Raw genomic sequence first — 23,838 nt, 5'->3', positions numbered from 1 at the left:
AAGAAGCTTTGGCAGTTAAACTGTGTATGTTTGGCTGTGGTCTTAGTTGTTGCAGGGTCATTTAGAGACTGGTTTTTACACTTATTTTCACGGCTGGTTGATGATCAAAGTGTTCATGTAGTGATGTTAGTTTGGGCAATTTACTTGGCACGGAATCAACATTTGTGGAACGGTAAGAAAAGTTAGGTGGAATTCGTTGTCAATTTGGCTCGTATCACTCTTGATCAATGGAGGAAAACTCAAGAAAGAAGTTTATTTCTGTCGTTTGATATTTGGTATCTCTTAGATGGGGCTGAGTTATAGACTAAACCAGGTTATAGAAAACTCAAGGTAAACATTGATGTTGTATTGTTTGGCGAGGAGGGAAGGTATGGTATTGGTAAGATTGTTCAGAATTAATTGGGTCAGGTCGTGGTTGGGATTTCGTGATTGCGGCTTAAGCGTACTTCTCCAGAGATTGCTGAAGTTGTGGCTCTCAAGGAATTGCTTTTGTGGTTATAGCGAAATTTTCCCGGGGCTAGTGTTATACAATCTAATTGTTTGATATTAGTACAAGCTTTAGACAATTGAATGGTTTTTAATCTATTTTTGGTAGTATCGTTAAGAATTGTAATAATTTATATTTTTCTTTAAAGATTTTTATGTTTTGTCAAACGATCTTGTTGAGACCGCGTTGATCTAGTTAAATGAAATCTTTAGATAAAAACAAAAAAAAATAAAATTAAATTGATCAAAATGCGCGGTATATTTTTTTTTTCAAGGAAACTAAGTCACAATAACATTATCCCATTGTTTAGCATTAATAGCTAGAATGTTCACAAATTGATAATTTTGCTTAAGGAAAAAAAAACAAACATCACAAACAAAGAAAATACTTGGTGTACTTGTCTTTACAGTTGCAAATATTTATTAGCTTTTATTTACTGTGAATTTATTTGGAACAAGGATAAAATTTGAATTTGGTCCTAAAATTGGTCATTTAAAATTTTATTGCATATATAGGGTGAATGAATATAGAATATTGTAGGAAAAAAAAGGAAACATAGAGTTACACTGCAAATCACCTTTATAAATTTTAAGTATCATAATCAAAATTCAAAATCCTAAAAAAGAATAAGAAAATAGAAAAATAGATCATAACAAAGGTATTACTATCACAATCACCCTTGGAAGAAAATTTCTCAAAACTGTCAAATGATATGTATATAATATTTCCACTAAAAAACAAGGGCAATAATTACATATTTAACATCCAAAAAAGGTATAATATAAAACCTTGTTCTCTTTCTTTTTTCTTGTTAGAACTAATAATAATAATACTAAAATAAGAAGAGTTAACTCCTAAAAATAAAGCAAAACTAATAAACCTATAAACACATTAACCACCATTGAAGGAACAATAAACACCTTAGTTGATGATGATGATGATGATGATGATGAGCTTCCAATTCCAACAATGGCAACTGAATAAGGCCTCTCTAATGTTTTCTTCTTAAACAACTTAAGCTTTGGATTTCCACCCAACTTGAGCTTTTGGCCAAATTTTTCAGGAAAGTAAACATTACCACTCAAATTATTGTTCTCTAGATTAATTTCATTCAACAATGGCAAAACCCCAAATTCCATTGGTACTATACCTTCAAGCTTGTTGTTATCAAGACCAAGATAACTCAAATTCTTCAAATGAATCGCCATTGAAGATGGAATGGAGCCTTCTAAGTCCATACCCGAAAACCCGATTCGAAGAACACCCTCAAGATTTTCCCAAATGTTTGGAATCTTCCCACCAAGTTTGTTACCACTCAAATAAACCTCTTTGAGTTTAACCATTTCACCTAAAAACAAAGGAACCCCAAAATTACCAAAACTGTTAAAACTCAAGTCCAAAAATTCCAACTTCTCCAAACCTTTGCAACTCTCTGGAATTCTACCATTGAAGCCATTAGAGCTCAAATCAAGCTTGATAAGCTCAGAGAGATTAGACAATGTAGTTGGGATTTCACCATCAAATGAGTTTAGACTCAAATCAAGAACTTTGAGATTCTTCAACTTTCCCAACTCATTAGGCATTTTTCCACTCAATCGATTTCTTGAAAGAGTTAATTCTTCAAGATTAATCAAATCACCAACCCCAGATGGGATTTCTCCATAAACTCCATTACCAATCAGAACAACTCTCTTCAAGCTCGAAAGATTAGTAACCAAGCTGTTTAAGGAGCCGATAAAACCCGGGTTTTCGATGAACACAAGCTCTTCGAGGTTCGAAACGGCAATGGCCGAAACGTTGGGTACCGAAACGGGAGTTGAGTTGAAACATTTGTAGAAGAAGAGTTTCCGGAGATACTTGAAGGAAGTGAAGAGAAGAGGACTGAGTGTTGAGTTTTCAGAGCAAGGTGGGTTCGGAGTAAAATCCGAAACGTACCCGAAACTAAGCTCAGTGATATGAAACGTTTCGGAAGTAGAAGAATCGTTTGTGGTGGTGTTGAACTCGGTAAAGTAGTCACAAACGACGCCGTGTGGAGGTGAGTTACAGAGGTCGTCTGAGAACAGAGTTCGCCATGGAATGGCCGAGTTGATTGAGTCAAGAACTTGGTAGACCGATTCTTGCTCACCCGAGTTGAGAAACGGTTGCTGGTGTGAAACGCCAATGAAGAAGAAGAAGAAGAAGAAAAACAGAGGCATAGCCATGGAAGAAAGGTTTTGGATTTTTTTGAAAACTAGAAGTAAGAAGATGAAGGTGTGTATGTATATATGTGTATATGCATATATGGTATGTATATTAGGATTATTCTTAACTAAAATGGTGAAAGAGAGAGAGAATGAGACATTTTTTTTTGTTTTGCTCAGAGCAAAAACAATGGCGAGAGAGTCATATTATTCATAACTCGTTTGACTCGACTCATATGGACAGTGAAGACTGTATGAAATTCCGATCATGCCCCTCACGCTTAATCGTTTCTATTTGAAGTGGACGAAGGGTATTATGGTGTTTTCGTGTTGGACCGTAAATGCATTGTAAAACGCCAATAAAGACTCTGTGTGAAATACCGATCTTATCCTTGTACTTGATGTTTTCTATTTGAAGTGGGAGAAGGGTATTATGGTCTTTTATGGTAGAGTGAGATAGTGGTGGTGGAGCACAAAAATGTCGGAGGTAGAGTGGTCAGAGCAGAGGTACAAAGCCACATTTTACTATAAACCTCGAGCAGTTAAGTCCTTCTCAACTGCTAAAAGTGTTTCAATTATAAACAATACAATTAAATACCCATTTTTGTTTTACATGTGCTTCAATTATAAACCCAATACAATTAAATACTTATTTTTATTTTAAATTAAATAGTTACTATTATTCAATAACAATGCTCGTAGATAATAGTTTCATAAAGTCAAGATATTGGTATTTCAATTAAGTGAGTAGATTGGATTCACATCAACAAACTACCTATTTTGATTGTTGAAGCCATGGTGTAAAGGAAGCCCTTAATTGGGCTAAACAAAATAAGTAAACTTATGTAGTGATTAAAACTCATAGTATGCTCAGTGTTCAAGTAATTTATAGTAACCAATATATATTCTCTATTTTTGGTTTGTAAATCTTTACTTTTATTACTATTGAATTTTTATTTACCTTTCATTAAACAATTAATAAATTGAGTTGTCTATTTTATTGCCAAGTATTCTCGTATTCTTTCTGATCGTATCATATTAGATCATAATTTTCTTTTTGATCTTAAAACTCTATTGCATTCAGAATCTTAGGGTGCATTTGGAAAGCCACTATGTAATTGAATTTGTGTGTAATTGGAGGTAATTACACAATTTGACATGTTTGTCTGACCATGTAATTACACTGTAACTGTGTAATTAGAAGTAATTGAGGGGTTCCAATTACACTCTCCAATTCTCATGGCCCCCCATAAGAATTGGATGTAATTACACTGTGTAATTACTAAAAACTTTCCATATTAAACATTAGCTACTAAAAATATTATTTTTCCATGTAATTACTAACTATTTTGCCAAACAAGATATTAGGAATTCATATGTAATTACCACCTTATATCCAAACACACCTTGCATTTTAAAATATAGTGTAATTACTAAACTATGTAATTACCACCCTAGTAATTACCAGACCTAGTAATTACACAGTTACTTCCAAACACACTCTTAGATTTTAATGAACTTGATATATTATTTTATTTTTTAAAAAAATCTACCTATTTTAATAACTAAAAAATGAGCATTGATATTAGGCACCAGTAGTGCCTACCACCTTCTCAACATGTCGCGTTGTGATTGGATAGCGATACTCTCTAAAAGCTATTATATTAAATTATAGAGCATTGCTATTAGGCACCAGTGGTGCCTAGCACCTTCTCGACACGTCACATTACGATTGGCTAGCGATACTTCTTAAAAGCTATTATATTAAATTATGTGGGACCCGATACTTAGTTTGACCAATAATTAACACATAAGAGGGTGCTAGGCACCACTGGTGCCCTTTAGCATTTCTCTAAATTATATAGAACCCGATACTTAATTAGACCAATATTTACACGTAAAAAAGTGCTAGACAGTAGACACCACTGAAACCCTTTAACATTTATCCTAAAAAAATGTTTAGAAATTTTTGCCACACTTAATTTTGAGAAATGTTAATGGCTATTGGCTACAATACAATAGAAGGGTTGGACCAGAATTTGGCTTTGGAAAATGGAAAAGGTAGCCGCCGAGTGAGCCGACAAGAACCTGCAGAAAGACATAACCGTAAGGAAGCCGACAATAACGCGCCGCAGCCGCCGGTTCTTCTACAGCGCATAGAAAGCGACACCTAACTGTTTCAAAGGAGATTTTGACACGTGGACCTTCGTACGGAGGATCGTTACCGAAAATGACAGAGCATGTGAAATTTCGTTTAAGGGTGGGTCCCATTTTCTTCCAATTATAGTACGACATGTGGACCACACTCTCTTTTGCTGCAGTACTGAGTGTAGACTTTTTTTCCTTTTCTTTTTCTTTTTGACCTTTTTAACCTTTCTCTTTGTTAAATTATTTTGTAATTATTAATGCAGGCAACATTTATGAAAATGAAAAAGGAAACATTAACAATGACCAATCACCACAACTTTCACTTTTGTTCCCTACAACCCCTCCCAATAATTTAATAATTATCATTAATCAAAATGTAATTTTCTAAAAAAAATATAATTAAAAAGAAAATGAAATAATGCAAAATGAGCATTGTATTTGGTTTTTGTTGTCACTACAATAAGGCTGCAGAACCGTTAAGAAAATACTTTTAGGAGGCGTTTGGTTGGGAGGAATGAAAATATAGGAATAGGAATGGGAATAGGAATGGAATGGAATAAAATTTAAAATGCATAAAAAAAAGAAATTTTTACATGAAAAATCTATTTTGCACAATTTATTACCTAAATACCTCTACACGCCTATGTCTACATTTTTACTTACAAAGTTGGTTTTATTACACAAATACCACTTAGTCATCATTCCATCTATCATCAATCAAATCCTACTCTCTTCCCTCTCTTTTTTCATTTTCTATCAATCAATCCATCATTTCACTCTCTTTTTTTCTTCTTTTCTTTTTATTTTTAATTTTATTTCAGTTTTTAATTTTTTATTTTTAATTTATTTCAGTTTTTAATTTTTTATTTTTAATTTTATTTTCAGTTTTTAATTTTTAATTTTTTTTTCCATAACAATTCTTCTTTTTCTTTTTATTTTTAATTTTTAATTGTAAAGCTAGTTTCTTATATATTGTTTTAGGTGTAGGATTGACTTCTATCAATCAATCATCATTTCGCTCTCTTTTTTCTTCTTTCCTTTTTATTTTTAATTTTATTTCGCTTTTAATTAAATCTTTTTAACTTATTAGTTTAACTTTACAACTTCTGAAATACTTTCATGACAAAAGAGAAGACTTTGACAAGGCCATTCAACTGATATAAGCATGTACAAATAAATTCGTACAATTTTAATGTCATTTTCATTCTCACTGGACTAGCTCAAAGCCACGTCGAAATAATTAGATAACAAAATAATATAATAAGAAACAATTACCGATGATATTCTATACTTGAAAAGAAAACGATCTAATTCATGCTTATAGTAGTATTGACGTGAGTAGAGTTATAAAATTAATATTAGAAAAGTATTAGGACAAACATGATTAAGATTTATGAGTAAAGGTGGCAAAGCTAATAGATTAGATTAACTCGGTCAATTCCATTTTTATATCGTGATCAATGGGTAACAATGAGATTTATCATGGATGTTGATGTTCAAAGAGTTTTTCTTTGTATTTTAGTTTGTATACGGTTGTTTTGTAGTTTTATTATAGTTTTGCTTACTTGCATATGTTATTTCACTATAAAATTAATATGCAACTATTTCCGTACAAAACTTACTATGTATAACTACTATTTCTTAGTCCCCATCAAATTAAATTCTTGCATAATATATAAACTATCATAAAACGATAATGCAACTATAAGGCAACTATTTGCACTTGCATACGATTGTTTTGTAGTTTTATTATAATTTTGCTACTTGCATATGTTATTTCACTATAAAATTAATATGCAACTATTTCATTAAAAACTTACTATGTATAACTACTATTTCTTAGTCATCAAATTAAATTCTTGCATAATATATAAACTATCATAAAACGATAATGCAAATATAAGGCAACGATTTGCACTTGCATACGATTGTTTTGTAGTTTTGTTATAGTTTTGCTACTTGCATATGTTATTTCACTATAAAATTAATATACAACTATTTGCACAAAACTTACTATGTATAACTACTATTTCTTAAATTCCCATCAAATTAAATTCGCATAATATATAAACTATCATAAAACGATAATGCAACTATAAGGCAACCAAAACAAAAAATAAATCAAAATGCAACTGTATATAACGTAGATGTATTATTCATGAGGTTTTTTTTTAAATTTTTCACATCATACATTGTTTTGGATTTAGTGGGAGCTTCAGATCTGTTTGTTACAGATCTACATTTCATGAATATAAATTTCGATATTAGGGGGAGTTATTTTGATCGAATAAAATAGAAAACAAATGTGTAATTTCAGTTTCTTCACAGTTTTTCTGATTTTTTTTTTCGTCATTTTCAGTTTAGATCATTGCAGGTATTCTTTTCCAGTTGATTTTGCCAGAATTAATAGTTGTATTTTTCTCGTTTTGGTTTCATTTTGGTTGTTTTGCGGTTTTGAAACGAGCGCGTATTTTCATCTTCATGGTTCGCTCGTCTGTTGAAGGCTTAGTGCATGTGGTATTTTTGTAAATATTTGTATGTGGACTGTATAAATGTTTAATGGGCCGGCCCAAAGTATTTTTGTAATTTTTTTTCCTTTTTTGTATTTTTTTGTTTTTTTCCCTAAAAAAAAATTGATAAAAAAATAATTAAATTTTTTTTCTTGTTACATTGGAATGGTCATTCCTTCCTTTTTAAAATGGAATAGCCATTCCACCAAAATGGTGGAAAGAGCATTCCATTGGAATGCCATTCCAATACTTTAAAATGCAACCAAACAAAGGAATGGAATGAAAATTTTTTCTTTTCCATTCCATTCCATTTCATTACCTCCAACCAAACGCCACCTTAGTGTTTTTATTCTTCTTTTTTAAAAGTTGGCACATACATAATGCATGTAACAATATAAAGTGTGGTGACTTTATAAAAAATAATAAAAAAAGTTTAGTGAAAGAGAATAAATATTCAAAGATGCTATATAGGTGAGGCAAAAGTGCATTGTCATAGGCACTTGGTACTATAGTGTTTGGCCATACCTAAATGTGAGGTTTTATAAATAACAAATAATTTTATATAATAATTATTAAATTAAATTATATAAGACGTGATATTTAATTACACTTATAGTAATATGACATATTTAAAAAATATTAGTATTTTTTAGCATTTCTCGACGTGACATATTTAAGTTTATTGGAATCTATTTTGGCTACTTCTTTGAGTTTATTTTTAGCAGATTTTAGACACAATTTTTCTAAGTTTTATTGTGCTAGTATCTCTTTCTGATCTAGGTATATTAACGTTGTTGTTCTTTTTTTTTGGCTAAATATATATTCTCGAAATTTATTAGTAAGACCATCTCTAATAGATGATTTAAATTTTCAGTTAAATTTGATCCAAAATATACCATAAAATTATATTTAGCATAAATTTTATATTTGTGCTCTAATACACAAAGTGCAAATTAGCTATATAAAAGTTAATATTATCATTAATGCTCATTAAAAATATACAAAATAATTACTTTTATAAGATATTATTTTAATATCTTATAAATATATTAATAAGTGACAAAGATGTAATTAAAAAAGATAGTATTTATTGTGAGCTAAAATTTAGTCTATGTTATCTTTTGTGCCAAATTTAGTACAATTTTTACCTTGCCCCAAATTTAGCACACATTTTACATTACTATTGGGATTAAGTTTTAGCAATATACCACATTTATAGTTCTTCATTGGAGATGCTTTAAAATTTTTAGTGGTCTGATTACCCTTCTTGTATCCATAATCTCATTTTACATGAGATGAGTTATTATAATCAGTCTCCCCCACTCCATATTTTATTTTAAGACAAAAATAATTAGCCTTTAATATAAAATTTCTCTATATACCTATCATACACCTATCAAAATTATAAAATCTTTATATATTTTTTTGCTAGCTTTTTTTAATAAATCATAGAATTTTAATAATAGCAATCAACTAAAATAATAATTTGCAATCCAATCGAGACATCTTCTCGTTGGAGACACGACTAATATTAAAATTAGAAAAATGAGCCAAATAATCAATCGCCTAATTCACATATCGTTTGACCAAAAAAAAAATATAGATGAAAAAGATTGCAGCATCACAATTAATCTTAATAATACATATATTTTATTTCATCCACGGCTCAAAAGATACAACATTAGAAATTATTGCGGGAAGTTCATTCAATCTCGTAGCTTAAGCACTCAACTATTGTGTAAGAGCATCTCAAATCATGCTCTCTAAACACACTCCATAGCTAAAATAGGGAGTGAGTCTAAAAAAATAAGCTCTAACCATGAAAAAAAAAATGGTTCTCTATAATAGAGAATAGATAGGGTGCTCCCTAAATGTAGAGAGCTTCCTATTTTTTTGCTAAATTACTAAAGTAGGGAGCATGCTTGGAGCAAAAATAATAAAAATAGTTCTCAACTTTAATTTTTTAGCTATTTTAACTAAATTTGGGTAAGAAATTAGAAGCACCATTGGAGATGCTCTAAGGTATGTAATTGCGCTACTAACAACCCCTTCAACCGCTGAAAACTTGTTATTACCAACTACTAACAATAATTTGATGTCGAGTCATCGAAGAACAAAGAATAACAAACAATGAAACAAAATAAAACTATGTCTCAGAGACAAGATTAAAACACTAAAAATCATGTCACAGAAATAAGACTAATCGTAGTAGCAAAAATCGAATTATAGTACAAAAACACAACCTCGACTAAGCTGCACCTAAACCCAAGGAAGATTAGCGTGCCTAGCTAGAGAAAAAAAGACAATTAATTTCCAATAGTTAAAGATTTAGGAACTAAAAATCCTAATTTTTTTTCCCAATATAAATAGTTATTTTATAATTATTAATTTTTGTTGATAGATTTAATCCGGTCTACATTCTAAAAAAGGTTTAATAATAATTTTAAAAAAATGATAAAAAAATTTAAAATAATATGTATATTTTTTTTTTTGAATAAATAACTAATAAAAGATTGAATAATATGTTTTATATAATATTATCTCAAAAAAAAAAATATGTTTTATATTATAATTAAAAAATATATAAATATATATTTAAACGGTTAAGTTACGCGCCGCGAAGAACAACTCCTAATTTAGTTATCACTGCAATTCAAATTCAATTTAAATCTAAAACCCTAAAATTTCCAGATTCCGATTCATTGATTTCACCCGCCAAATTCCAATCTCTTCTCTTTTCTTCGAATCGATTCTTATCGTAAATTGACAAATTTATTCATTTATTTATTTTCAAAAATGGCGATGGCTGGTTTGTACAGACGGCTCCTTCCTTCTCCTCCGGCAATCGACTTTGCTTCGCCCCAAGGAAAGGTACACTCTTTCTTTTACATATATAAAGCTTTATAATTTCCTTTTTTGTTTTTGGGTATTATATATTTCCAGCAACTTTATTTTCAGTTGATCAAATTTTCCTGGTTAAAGTAAATTGAGTGTTCAAAATTGTAGGATATAGATTATGATTCTAGGATAAACAATATTTTAGAATTTGTGTTTTGCAAAAGTTACCGATAGGACTTTTATTTTGTTAAATGAAAAATTAAATACTGGATTTTTTCATATAGTAACCTAAACTGATCTTTTGTCAAAATAAAAGTTAATAATAATTTGATCTAAAGTTGTTATGACATTCTATGTTCGTGCAAGAAATTATCATCAAATCAGTTATATTATAAAAATTATCGAAAATTGAGTTTAGGTACTATTTTGTAGTATTTTGGAAAATACAAAGTTTAATTTGTTATTTTACAAAATAGAGTTTAATTACTAACTTTTGCAAAACTCAGGGTCAAAATAGTATTAAATTCTATTGTTTTTTTTTTTGGTAATATTAGTATGTTATTATGAATTGACATTGACAGTGATCATAACTGTAGGTTGTGTATCTTATTATACATTATGGGTTTTCAAATTTTTGATATTATAGGGGAGGAACTTAAGTTTTCACAGGTTAGATCATTCACTCACTAAACCTTGTTTTGGAGTTTTGCAGGAACTTTTTATGGAAGCAATTCACAGTGGAACCATGGAGAATTTCTATAGATTGATTTCTTATTTTCAGACTCAGTCAGAACCGGCTTACTGTGGATTGGCGAGCTTGTCCATGGTGTTGAATGCCCTAGCTATTGATCCTGGAAGAAAATGGAAAGGTTTGGTTTTCAATATTTACATTCAGTAGAGTTCAATGTTTCCTTAAAACTGAATATCATAGCTCATCAAATTTTTAATCCCTAAAGTCTATATATTGATCCCTTTGAATTATATTATGTAAATGGGTGTAGCTGGTTGTGTTTTATCTCATAGGACCTTGGAGATGGTTTGATGAGTCTATGTTAGATTGTTGTGAACCTTTGGAAAAGGTTAAAGCTCGAGGCATCTCATTCGGTAAGCTTGTATGCTTGGCTCAATGTGCTGGAGCCAAAGTTCAAGCTTTCCGTACAAATCATAGTACCATCAACGATTTCCGCAAGTATGTCATGGAATGTTCCACTTCAGATGATTGTCATTTGATCTCATCGTATAATAGAGCAGCTCTCAAACAGGTTAATTTTATTTCATTTCAATAACTTTTGTTCTGTGTATGTGTGCTTGTTTCAAGGGGTAGAAAAACAAATTTTGCCCGTGTTTGCGTGTGTGATTTCTCTTGGATGCTAAATTGGTTAATATAGAAGACAGCAATTAAATTTTCCCCATTTAACTTCGAATCTTAGATTAACATGGCACTACAATAATGGCATTAAGAGATTCTCGTGTCTTTCTGTGTACTCATATATGTGCATGAATGTTAATGTTGAGTTTGTTGCTTTGGTTTGTAAGTATCAATTAAATTTTTGTTGTAGACTGGAACTGGTCATTTTTCTCCTATTGGTGGTTATCATGCTGGAAAGGACATGGCACTTATCTTAGATGTTGCACGTTTCAAATATCCCCCACATTGGGTTCCGTTACCAATTCTATGGGACGCCATGGATAATGTTGATGAAACTACTGGACAGCGTAGAGGGTAAGAGTCTTCTGAAAAACAAACAAACTGTTTTCTGTTGATATTGAATCTGTAGTTCAAGTGCTTATAAAAGAAAATTATATTAGAATTCCCAATAAAGCTACTTTTTTCTTCTTCTTACTTTTCTCAGGTTCATGCTAGTATCTAGGCCTCACAGGGAGCCTGGACTGCTGTATACCCTGGTACGTTGCATGTTTTGAATTTAAGTGTAAATATAAGACATGTTAATATTAAGTTAAATTCATTGTGGATGTTGAATTGCTTAATGTTCCATGGATTATCTATCTTAGAAGTTACTTCATTGATTTCTTTTCTTTTTCTTGGCTTTCTTGATAACTTATCTATAATTTTGAAAAATATTTCCATTATTGTATTTTGTTCCTCCTTTGCCAAAGTTGATCACAATAGAGAGATAAGTGGCCAATAGGTTGTTAGTTTGCATACATAGGATTTTGCTTATTGAACTTATTGTGTTGCTACCGACAGAGCTGTAAACACGAGAGTTGGATCGGTATTGCCAAATACTTAATGGAAGATGTCCCTCTCCTCTTGAAGTCAGAAAGTGTGAAGGACATTCAGAAAGTCATTTCTATTATTTTTACATCTCTCCCATCCAATTTTGAGGAGTTTATTAAGTGGGTTGCAGAAGTTCGAAGGCGAGAAGATGGTGCCCAAGGTGTAAGCCCAGAAGAGAATGCTAGACTCTCTGTCAAGGTGTTGTAAAGTTTCAACATTTTATACTTTAAGACTTTATTGCTCATCAATCCAATTATTCACTTTTCAATGCTTTTGTACAGGAGGAAGTATTGAGACAAGTTCAAGACACCGGCCTTTATAAACACGTAACAGAATATCTGTCATCCGCTAATTCCTGTCGCAGAAACATAACAACTCCTAACAACGGTGATAATTTACCAAAATTAGCTGCAAGTGTCTGTTGCCACGGGGCAGAGATTTTATTCGGTAAGTCTGGTTCACAGGGCTACTGCTGTCGGGAAACATGTGTTAAGTGCTTGGAAGCTAATGGCAGAAATCCAATCACAGTAGTATGTGGGACTGTGGTAAATGGAAACTCTGAACAGGGAGTTGACATGCTATTACCTTCCTCCGAGTCAAGTTCAACCTGCCACTGCTCTGGCTCTAAAGATCACATTTGGTTACACCCAGCCGAAAATGATGTTTTAACAGCACTTCTTCTGGCATTGCCTGCAGAGACATGGTCTGGGATCAAAGAAGAGAAACTTTTGGAGGAAATATATAACCTTGTTTCAATTGAGAATCTTCCCACTTTTCTGCAAGAAGAGGTAATAAGTTGGATCATTATTTAATGAATAAATATGTATTTGCCCCCTGAATTTTGGTAAAAAAAATATATGCTCCTAAACTATTACCGTTGCTAATTATTCCTTCTAAACTTTTGAGACTTTTTTTTAACTAATTAGAAATTTTACCTTTCGAATTATGACTAATGTATTATAATTTGCCCCTTGAATTTTCACCACTGCCAAATTCTGTCCTTTTATTTTACAAAAGTTTGGGAGCACAATGTGGCAATGGTAAAAATTTGGGATCAAAATATAATAGCAGTCATATTTTGGGGAGATGAAATTGCTAACTATTTAACAGGGTTTTAATGAAATTATTAACGTTGTTCAAAGTTGAGGGAGAATATTTAATATCATTAATAATTTGGGGGCACGGTTTTATTAGTAACAAAGTCTTTGGTGATTGTGTTTGTTTTAATCGAATTAACGATTGATTTCTCACTGAAGTGACACTAATCAACTTGGTTTTGCTTTCATCTACTTCATTTAATTTTTCATTTCTTTGTTAGAAGATTCTGAACATTGAATAATATGGTGTGGCAGGTATTTCACTTACGTCGCCAGCTTCATCTTTTGAAAAGATGCCAAGAAAATAAAGTTGATGAGGTTCTTTCTGCACCTCTCTTTTAGAACCCTTTTTTTTTTTTTTTTTCATTGTTCACTTAAATACGAGAGCTACCGTCAACCTCTTATTACAATCTTTTAGTTAACCTTCATGCTCGAAAACAAATGTTGAAATATATTTTTTCGTTTTTTTTTTCATGCCGGTGTTCATTATTTATAATATTATCTCTGTAAATTTTTAAAAAATTTCGAATAGTTTACAATACCAAAAATGGATTTAAAGTTTTTTGAACACGCGTGGTAGACCGGAATATCACATTCTCTGTTTTCGAAACTATAAGCTATTCAAAAATTTTTAAAATTTACAAGAATAATATTGTAATTATAACGAATACAGCTATGAAAAAAAATTTGATAAATAATATTCTAACATATAATTTCAAACATGAATGTTGACTAAAAAATTGTAATTAACACTCCTATTACTTAATATATGCAAATAGGGCATCACTAAGGAGATTTTGTAGAATAACAAGTTTAGTCATATCAAAATAGGATAAGAATTGTTGGCTTTGAGTTTAGAGTTTGATTAGTGTATATAGATATACTTATATATTACTTTTCTACTCAAATACACACAAGCAAGCAAAGATTATATAACCTCTGTATTTTCAAGCATTGAAATGTTCAACTATCTAATCTTATCCCACTCTTATTCTTATCTATCTTTGTTACCTTGTTCTATTCTCTTATGAATATGAATGAGCATGTGATTTTTCTTTTTTTGGTGTGAATCTTTGTAAGAATATTTTTATGTTGATTGAAAGAGTGGTGTGTTGTGTTGGTGCCCTTTTGTTTAAAATATAATGACATTGCATATGTGTTATTTACTAAAGGATTTTATAATTTATGATAGTCAAACGAATTAGAGAAATTCTAAAAGAAAAATGATAATTTATTTTTGACACCAAATATCAAATTTGAATTTAAACTTAATGGTGTTTTTGTTAACCACTTAGGAGGTATTTGTAATTTGTAATTGTAAATGAGCAATTCAATGCTCCTCATTAGTAAATTTTGATATAATAAAAAGTTCATTTTTCATAGAAAAGGAAAGCCCAATAATTAGTAAGCTCATTTTAAAATAGTTTGCTGTTTGAAATAAAAAAGTTAGCATGCCTGCAATTGATTCATTGAACTGTAATTTTTTTTCAGAATTTTTATACATCCTCATATAAATATATAGATTATAATTTATCCATCTACCATAAAAAAAGTAATATTTCTATTATAATCTTGTTTTAAAGTTTAATATATTAGAAGTGATTCTGATTACTATCTAAAAGAAAATTAATAAATCAATTGAATATGACATAAATTTTATATATCTAAAAAAATGTTAATTTAAATTTTTGTTATACTATTAAAAATTTTACATTAAAATTGTTAAATTTAAGAATTTTTATGTAATTTTATTAAAAAAAGTCATGGATAAAAATTTAAAAGTTTTAGAGATTATAAGGTAGTATATGTAAAAGTTTAGGAAGAAAGATTTTAATTAGCTAAAAACACATATTTTTGTCGAAAAAGAAAAAAAATAGAATCTTCCAATTGAGTTGAAGATTTTTCCAAGGCTCTTTGGCATATTATTATTATTATTATTATTATTATTATTATTATTATTATTTAATTTGAAAATGGAAAAAGAAATCTGGACATGAATAAATCCGCCAGTTAAACTGTCAACGGTACCCTTCAGAAAAAAACTGTCAACTGTCAAGTCATATAGTTGTATATGACTATATGTATATATACAAACATATCAAATTCCATAGAACAATTTGAGTAAAGATTCTTCATTTCTCAATTCTCATATCAATGGCAGTTGCAGGTCTCTACAGAAGAGTCCTTCCCTCTCCTCCCGCGATTGAATTCGCTTCCCCTCAAGGAAAGGTACCAACAAACCCTAACTTTACTCTTTCGCGATTATTCATTCATTGATTTTCTCATTCATCTTCTTTATTGGGTCACTTTGTGAATTTATAAATATTATGTATTTGCAGACACTTTTTAGCGAAGCTTTAGGAGATGGAACAATGGAAGGGTTTTTCAAGCTTATTTCTTACTACCAAACGCAATCTGAGCCTGCCTATTGTGGACTCGCTACCCTTTCTATGGTCCTCAATTCACTTGCTATTGATCCAGGAAGAAAATGGAAAGGTATTTCAAAATTTTCAATTCTTTCGGTAAATCTCGATATGGTTGATTCGAATTGGTACCTTGTGTTTTCAATAATGCTCATGAGTTGTTCGATATTTTGAGATCGGATAATTTGATACCCCGAACTCAGATTTGATCAATGTATTTGAATTCCAAACTCAAATTTGATTATATTATTTGATTAAGAATAGTTTAGTCAAATTGTTGATTTTATAGTACTAAATCTGTACAATTTCAAATAATGAGAAAGGGTTAATTTAATGTGCCGTACTTGTGTGGATATAGGCCCTTGGCGATGGTTTGATGATTCAATGCTTGATTGTTGTGAACCATTGGAAAAGATTAAATCTGAAGGGATTACATTTGGGAAAGTGGCTTGTTTGGCTCATTGCAATGGAGCTAAAGTTGATGCTTTTAGAACGAATGAGAGCTCGATTGAAGAGTTCCGCAAATTTGTGATCTTATGTTCTTCTTCAGAGAATTGTCATTTGATCACTTCATACCATAGAGGACATTTTAAGCAGGTATGTATGGTGATGTTTGTTTCATTTAGGATTTGGCTCTTATTTTCGATTCTTTATAGTAATGTTGCTGATTAGATGTGTGTAGCATTGGAATTTGATGTACAAAACATTTCGTATTACTATGTGTTTGCAGACTGGAAGTGGTCATTTTTCACCAATTGGAGGCTACCATGCTGGAAGAGATATGGTTCTCATATTAGATGTTGCTCGGTTTAAATATCCTCCTCATTGGGTTCCTCTTACACTTCTGTGGGACGCCATGGGTACCATTGATAAAGCGACAGGGCACCCAAGGGGGTATGCATTGCTATCTTCAGTTTCTATGTTGTAATTGTATTAAGAGAATTGTGAGCTTTTTTCAATTGTGCTCTATTTGCTGCTTTGTTTCCATTTCAGCAAGTAATAACTTCATTGGATAGGCCACTCTCAACTGTTTTCATTGCAATTGACATCTCAACTTTTGTTACTTCTATAGGTACATGATTATTTCGAGGCTTGAGCGAGCCCCGTCTGTTCTTTATACTGTGGTACTGCTCTTGTCGTTGGTTGACTTGTTCTTTTCATTACTGTCGTAGTTGTTCAAATCGAATTTCAGTACCAAACTCAATGTTAAAGCGAGAAAAATTATTTCTCGACGTAGGAATATTCTCAATTATCCACACAGAAACATGCTTTGAATTTCATAGAATTTGAACTTGAGAGGAAAATGGGAATGAGGCTGAATTAATTGATTATAGAATCTCTGAACCAGGCTGTGGAAATATGAATTTTATAGAACTTTAGCATAAGGATTGTGGTAGATCTTGAATTTGGCCTTGTATGTCTTGTGTGGTTTTGATTATTGACTTCTTCTGGATTATAGTTTTGCATATGGTCCGAACCGACTTTAGCACGGCATTTAATTGCATGGTTTCCTGCAGAGTTGCAGGCACGAAAGTTGGAACAGTGTCGCAATGTACTTAACAGAGGATGTTCCTCTCCTCTTGAAGTTAGAGGATCTAAAAGATATTCAACACGTACTTTCTGTAATTTTTATATCACCGCCTGCTGATTTAAGAGAGTTCATCAAGTGGATTGCTGAAATTCGTATTCTAGAGGATGGAAATTTAATTCTGAGTGAAGAAGAGAAGGAAAGGCTAACCGTGAAGGTTTGTTTTCGAATTGATCTGTTTTTCACATTCTTGATAAAATGGCAAAGTCTGATTCCATTGATTAAATTTCGAATATCAGGAAGAAGTATTGAAACTAGTAAGAGAGACTGAACTTTTCAAACATGTATCCAAATGGTTGATATCTGAAAGTTCCCTCTGCAAAGAAGTCAAATCTTCTGGGGATGACAACACATTACCCGAGATTGCTGCAAAGGTTTGCTGCCAAGGAGCACAAATTTTGGGTGGGAAACTTTGTTCAGTGAATGAAATGTGTTGTAAACAAACCGATGTTAAACTCTTAAAGGGGGATGGAGAAAGACCTGTAACAGTTGTATCAGGGAGTGTATTGACAAATGGAACCGAACAAGGAGTTGACATGCTGGTACCTTCATGTCGAATGGGGCGAAGTAGTTTGTGCACCTTTGATCAAGGGAGTTGCAGAGGTATGCATCCTTCAACCGGTGATGTCCTTACAATACTTCTATTGGCCTTGCCTGATCAAACATGGTCTGGTATAAAAGACGAGAAGCTTCGGGAAGATATTACTAGTCTTGTAACAACCGAACGCCTCCCCAAATTGCTGCAAGAAGAGGTAGGTTTCCATACCAACTCTCACACACACTACTCTGTTATCATTTACTTTGGACATTGTTTGAAAATCCTAGTTAATTGCTTTTTCAAGATATTTTCAGAAAATTTTGAATAGTTTACAATACTGAAAATAAAATTCAAGCAGTTACTTACAACAGTCACCTGTACAATAAAAATTTAAACCTTATTTTTCAGTACTGTAAATTGTTTGGAATTTTCTGAAAATTTATACGTGTTCTAAATAACTACAACAATACATGATCATGAAATACCAAATTGGATTAAAAAACTCTCTTGAATACCGAAACGGTCATTTTTAGGGTGAAGGTGAACTATAGAATTACCCTATAGATTGCCCATACATGGTTGTATTGCTTCTGTATAATCATCTGATCTAAAAACATTCGAAAGAGCTACAATTAACTTTGTGTTTTGTGATGTTGTTACTATGCATACCATTGACAGGTTCTGTACTTGCGACGACAGATCCATTTCCTGATGACTGACATTGCAGCCTCTTGATCAGCCCTATATTTGCTCCATCTGCAGAATTTTCCTTTCCAATCTGCATAAATTAAGATTATAGAAGTGAAAATTGACACTCTATTGAAGGTTTGGTGTGGTGAAACACAAGTTGAAAGGATATAACAAACAACAATGCTCCTGAATTCAGATTTGGGTAGTTTTCAAGTGGTTCACCGGTGTACCCTTTTGTGTTTTCCCCATGTAGATAGTTATAATTTCAATTTTTTATTTGACTACATATTACAGTTACAACAAACATTTCTAATAAGTTTTGAGAAATTTCAAATAATTTACTGTACTAAAATCAAGTTTCAAATATTTTATTACATTTACCCGTATAAAAAAAATAAGCATATGTGCAATAAAAAGTTTGATATAAGTTTTAAATTATTTGAAAATTGGTAATGTTTCTTATAATTATAATATATAGTCATATAAAAAAAAATTAGAATTATAACTATTTATATGCCGAAAACACAATAAGTAGTCGATGGGTCTTTTTTTAGAAAATTTTGCAATATACACTCTTAAAAAAATTGTATCGATGCATTTCTATCTATTTTGGTATTCGAAATTAATTTTTAGTCATGTACGTTACAGTTATTTAAGATATTCGACAAAGTTTTAAGAAATTCAAAAAAATTTAAAACGCTAAAAACAGGTTCAAACAGTATGTTGCACGTATGACTATTTTATTTTATACGCATGTAAAATTGAATATTTGAACACTCTTTTCTACATTGTAAATTATTTTGAATTTCTCAAAATTTTATAAGATATCTAACTTATACAAATATGAAAAAAAAAATTAAACTAAAAATTCTTTTAAATGTTAAAATAGATAGAAGATGTATCAGCACATCTCTTTTAAGAAAGTACATCGTAAAATCATCCCTTTAACTGAGACGACCCGTGATAATTTTCTAAAGTTTTAGAATTACCATTGCATTATTGGCATGATGATTCAACACAACTTCAACCAACTTTATTTCTTTCCTTGAAATAATAATAAACTCCAAGTTGCATGAAAAAGAAGAATTGTCATTCTCATTGTCAATTTTTTTTTAATTTTTTCAATTCAAAAGAAAATAAGAATAAAAAGTGAGTTATCTTTATTGGAAAAGAAATCCAAACAAGGCATGGTGCAATGCAATGGAAGGACATTTGCAGCAACACGTGATGCCATTGCCTTTGTATGACTCAACTTTGTCTCAAATGAAATGGAAACTCCATTTTATGGCATCTAATCATTAATGCTTTGTTTTGTTTTTTTTTAACTAAATGTGGGGAGGAAATTTTTAACTATGAGAGCTTTAACTCCCCTCACAAATGTTTACCAAGATTCTTTCAAGCATATATTAACAATATATATACACAAAAAATAATTTTTTTTATCCAATACACTATAAATTTGAAAAAAAAAAATACAAAAAAAATTAACACGAAGACATTTTTATTTTTTACGATTTGAATTTTTTTATTTACAAAAATATGTTCGATATTTTTTTTAATTATTTTATAGTTTCTGACTTTCTTGTTGTTTTATAATTTATTTATAGTTATTATGAAGTTAATTTCTCGTTAATTTTTTAGTTATTTTCTTATAATTTTTATATTTTTGGTGAGAAAAACGTATTTTTATAATTTTAAAAATTGTATTTTTAAGAAATTGAATTTGTGTAATTGTAATATATATATATATATTTATATTTCATGAAAATGTAAATAAAATCTAATTAAAAAAACATATTTATGAAAAACAAAAAACCCAAAATATATGATGGAAGTTTTTTTCTAAATTATGAGTGAGTCTCAACTTTAATTAGACAGTGATTGGTTTTTGTCACTGAATATAATATTTTAGTGCATATTGGTTCATCTCATTACTCTCTCATCTATGCATAATGATATTTTCTAATAAAATTACTAAACTTTAGCTATTAGAAAAATTTAAGTTTGTTATATTTAATTTTTTTTTATCTAATTATAAAAATATCTCATTTTTACATTATATCTGTTAAGATTGTTTTATCGGCTGAAAAAAGAATTTAAGAAAAAATGGTTTTTGGCAAAAAAAAAATTAAGTTTGATTTAAATATTTTGTATATAAATATATTTTTGATATAATGTAAAATGAGATATTTTTTTAATTAAGTAGTTAAATTAAGCATGAAAACTCAATTTTCTCAAAAAAAAAAAGCATAAAAATTCAAACTTTTCTTTTATCATTCATTATTATTGGATCAAAATCTAATAATTTAATATTTCTAAAATTAATATTTATAGATAAATTTATTTAATAAGTAATATTCCTTTAGAAGTGTCTCATAATCAAGGCCGACTTTAAGATTGAGTGGACTTTAAGAAAATAAAATCATTAGGTCATTTATTAAAAAATATGATATTTTTGAAAATAACTAAAAATACAGATATTTATAAAGAGAAGTATTTTTTGGGCCTATAAATTAGATGAACCCTAGACGCAGGCCTAACCCGTCTTAACCTAAGGCTAACCATTACATATACATAATTTTACTAAACTATGCAGTTTAAAATTTTTGCAGTGCAGTAATAAATTGAATTTTTCTCCAAAAAGGTTTAGTAGGGTTTGAAATTTGATAATGACAACACATATTTGTACATGTAAATAAGTAATTGACATGTGAAATGCCAATAAGTTATTTGTATTTTTAGCCAAATAATAAGTTGTATAATAAGTGATCTACATTTGTAACTTACCAAATCTTTTGGAATGGTTTAGTTTTCAATTTAATGAGACACTCACGTTTCAACCAAAACAAAAAATCTTATGAAGAGCTTTCTTTGGATACTCATACTATGATGACACTCGTGATTGTGATATTGTTAATTAGGGTTGTCTTGTCTTTATGTGACATGTGGAGTTTTCATATATTTTATTTAATATAAAATAAAATTAAAATATGTAAAGGGTTTTCTTTTTTTTTGAGATAAAAAAAAATATACATAGGGTTGATTTGCATTATATGTATCATTTGGTTTGGTCACTAATATAGATAGGGGTGGACATCATCCAATCTAATCTAATTGAACCGAATCGATCTAATCCAATCCAATTACAAAAAGTTGGATATCCAATTACTGTTGGATTGGATTAAATGCTAAAAGTTGGATTCTAATTGGATTGGATCGGTTATTGGATGTCAATCTCAAAATTCAATTAAAACCCGATCCAATCCAATTACATTTATAATAATAAAAAATATTAAAAAATATAATAAATATTTATTAGATTTTTTTTGTATGTTGAATTTGTAACACTTAATTGTTTAGTGTATTTATTTTCATGATGTTTTGTTCTATTTTATTACTTAAAAATGTTGTTGTTTTAATTATTAAAAATTTTTAGCTACAATAGACTTGTAAGAATAGTATATTTATGAAGTATTAAACTTAAATAAAAAGTGATACTTAGTTTTTTTACGTATTTTTCTTTATATTTTTAAGTTAATATTGAAATTTAGATGTGTAATTGGATATCCAATTAAAAAACCGATCCAATCCAATTAGTAATTGGATTGGATTGGATTTTGAGGTATAACTGGATTGGATCGGATGATGATTTTCCAAATCCAATTACTAATTGTATTGGATCGGATGAGGAAAAAAAGGTTAGATTGGATTGGATGCCCACCCCTAAATATAGCTATTAATACGTGCGTGTTGTGTTAGCACTCAATTTATATTTTTCAGACTTTTTAAAAATATGGGTCGTGTCTTATTGCACCATAAAAAATATAGATCGTGTCATACCGTGCCATGTAATAATTTTATAAGGTAGGCCGAACACAGCCTGCAAGTTTAATAACTTTATCGTGTCATGTTTTATTTTGTAAAATTCGTGTGTCATTTTATTTAAGCAATATACAGATGTATGTATATTAATTTGAATGTATATATTTTAAATTCATATATATATATGAAAATTAATAAAGATATATATTAATAAATAAAATATTAATGGTCACATAAAGTATTAAGTATTACAAAAGGCAGTATACTATTATTAGTATATTTTAATATTAATTTTCAAAAATTTCAATTTAATAAATAATTTATAAATATGTACTACATTAACATTATTAACATTAGTATGATATTGAACATCTTAAAATACCACGTAATAGTAATAATAAAAAAAATTAAACATATTATTTTTTTAAAAAAAAAAAAAAAGACAAAGTAGTTTTTGTTTGTTTTTTATTCAACATCAATTCTATTCTTCTATTATTGTTCATATCATTAAATGTTAGCTAGAACCCATGAGCAATGAGGAATTTGATTACTCAATTGTGTGGCTCATTTAGTTGCCAACAATGTAATTTTATCCTAAAACTAATTACGAGTTGACTTTTACCATAGAGGTCTTTTCTCATTAATTTTTTTTTTGAAAGAAAAATGTTAAGTGATACCTTAAAATACTATGTATTATAAGGTGTGACATATTATTATTAATTGAATTCAATATCAAATCTCACATATTTTTATTTAATAAAAGGAAATAAATAATATAAGAATCTGTTAACCACTTATAACGTGTCACATTAATATATATTACATAGTTAGATAACAATGTTCAAAAATACATATTTTTCCCTAGTTGATTTTGATATAAATGAATTTTTTTTCTTTCTTTTTTTAAGAAAAATTTGAAATCTAATCTTTTATATAAATAGGAGGGACCCCTAGTAAAAGAAGCATTCTATGTATGTATATTATTCAAAGAAATAATCTTTCAAATAATGCATTAGTGGACTAGGCTAATTTTGAATAGAATTGTGTTTGAAAGATATCTGTGTGTTTCAAGATGTCATTTTTTCTAGATATTTCAGTTTTCAAAACTTTATTATCTAAATTTTTGAGAATGTGACATTTGTTTACAAGCAACTCATCTAGCTTAATGTGTCCTTTAGCCGACATTAAAGTTATTAGATTGAATGCTCTTCAATTTATGAGTGTCACATATAAGTATTAAATAAATTATGTCAAAAAAATATATATTAAATAAATGAT

The 23,838-nt window shown here is 29.7% G+C and overlaps 3 protein-coding genes across 3 annotated transcripts; 2 read left to right on the top strand and 1 right to left on the bottom strand.

Annotated features, from left to right (window-relative positions):
* Window positions 1–1,177: 1,177 nt before the first annotated feature.
* LOC133037433 (piriformospora indica-insensitive protein 2) lies at window positions 1,178–2,902 on the bottom strand. Its single transcript, XM_061114726.1, has one exon. It carries the CDS (start codon window positions 2,686–2,688, stop codon window positions 1,342–1,344), a length of 1,347 nt encoding a protein of 448 aa, XP_060970709.1. The 5' UTR covers window positions 2,689–2,902; the 3' UTR covers window positions 1,178–1,341.
* A 7,027-nt stretch (window positions 2,903–9,929) lies between these two features.
* LOC115712876 (glutathione gamma-glutamylcysteinyltransferase 1) lies at window positions 9,930–15,977 on the top strand. Its single transcript, XM_030641290.2, has 10 exons — window positions 9,930–10,196; window positions 10,876–11,032; window positions 11,187–11,425; window positions 11,723–11,886; window positions 12,017–12,068; window positions 12,373–12,600; window positions 12,684–13,190; window positions 13,755–13,817; window positions 15,667–15,728; window positions 15,839–15,977. The coding sequence occupies exons 1-10, from the start codon at window positions 10,122–10,124 to the stop codon at window positions 15,858–15,860; spliced, it is 1,569 nt and encodes a 522-aa protein (XP_030497150.2). The 5' UTR covers window positions 9,930–10,121; the 3' UTR covers window positions 15,861–15,977.
* Window positions 15,860–19,090, top strand: LOC115712877 (glutathione gamma-glutamylcysteinyltransferase 3). The gene is made up of 7 exons (XM_030641291.2): window positions 15,860–15,995; window positions 16,281–16,519; window positions 16,653–16,816; window positions 16,995–17,046; window positions 17,440–17,667; window positions 17,750–18,262; window positions 18,727–19,090. The coding sequence occupies exons 1-7, from the start codon at window positions 15,872–15,874 to the stop codon at window positions 18,781–18,783; spliced, it is 1,377 nt and encodes a 458-aa protein (XP_030497151.2). The 5' UTR covers window positions 15,860–15,871; the 3' UTR covers window positions 18,784–19,090.
* Window positions 19,091–23,838: the final 4,748 nt, after the last annotated feature.

This window comes from Cannabis sativa, chromosome 4 (assembly GCF_029168945.1).
Source record: "Cannabis sativa cultivar Pink pepper isolate KNU-18-1 chromosome 4, ASM2916894v1, whole genome shotgun sequence".
In the NCBI taxonomy this organism is placed as follows: domain Eukaryota; kingdom Viridiplantae; phylum Streptophyta; class Magnoliopsida; order Rosales; family Cannabaceae; genus Cannabis; species Cannabis sativa.
Note: the sequence above shows the minus strand (reverse complement) of the source record. Positions and strands in the feature narration are given on the sequence as shown.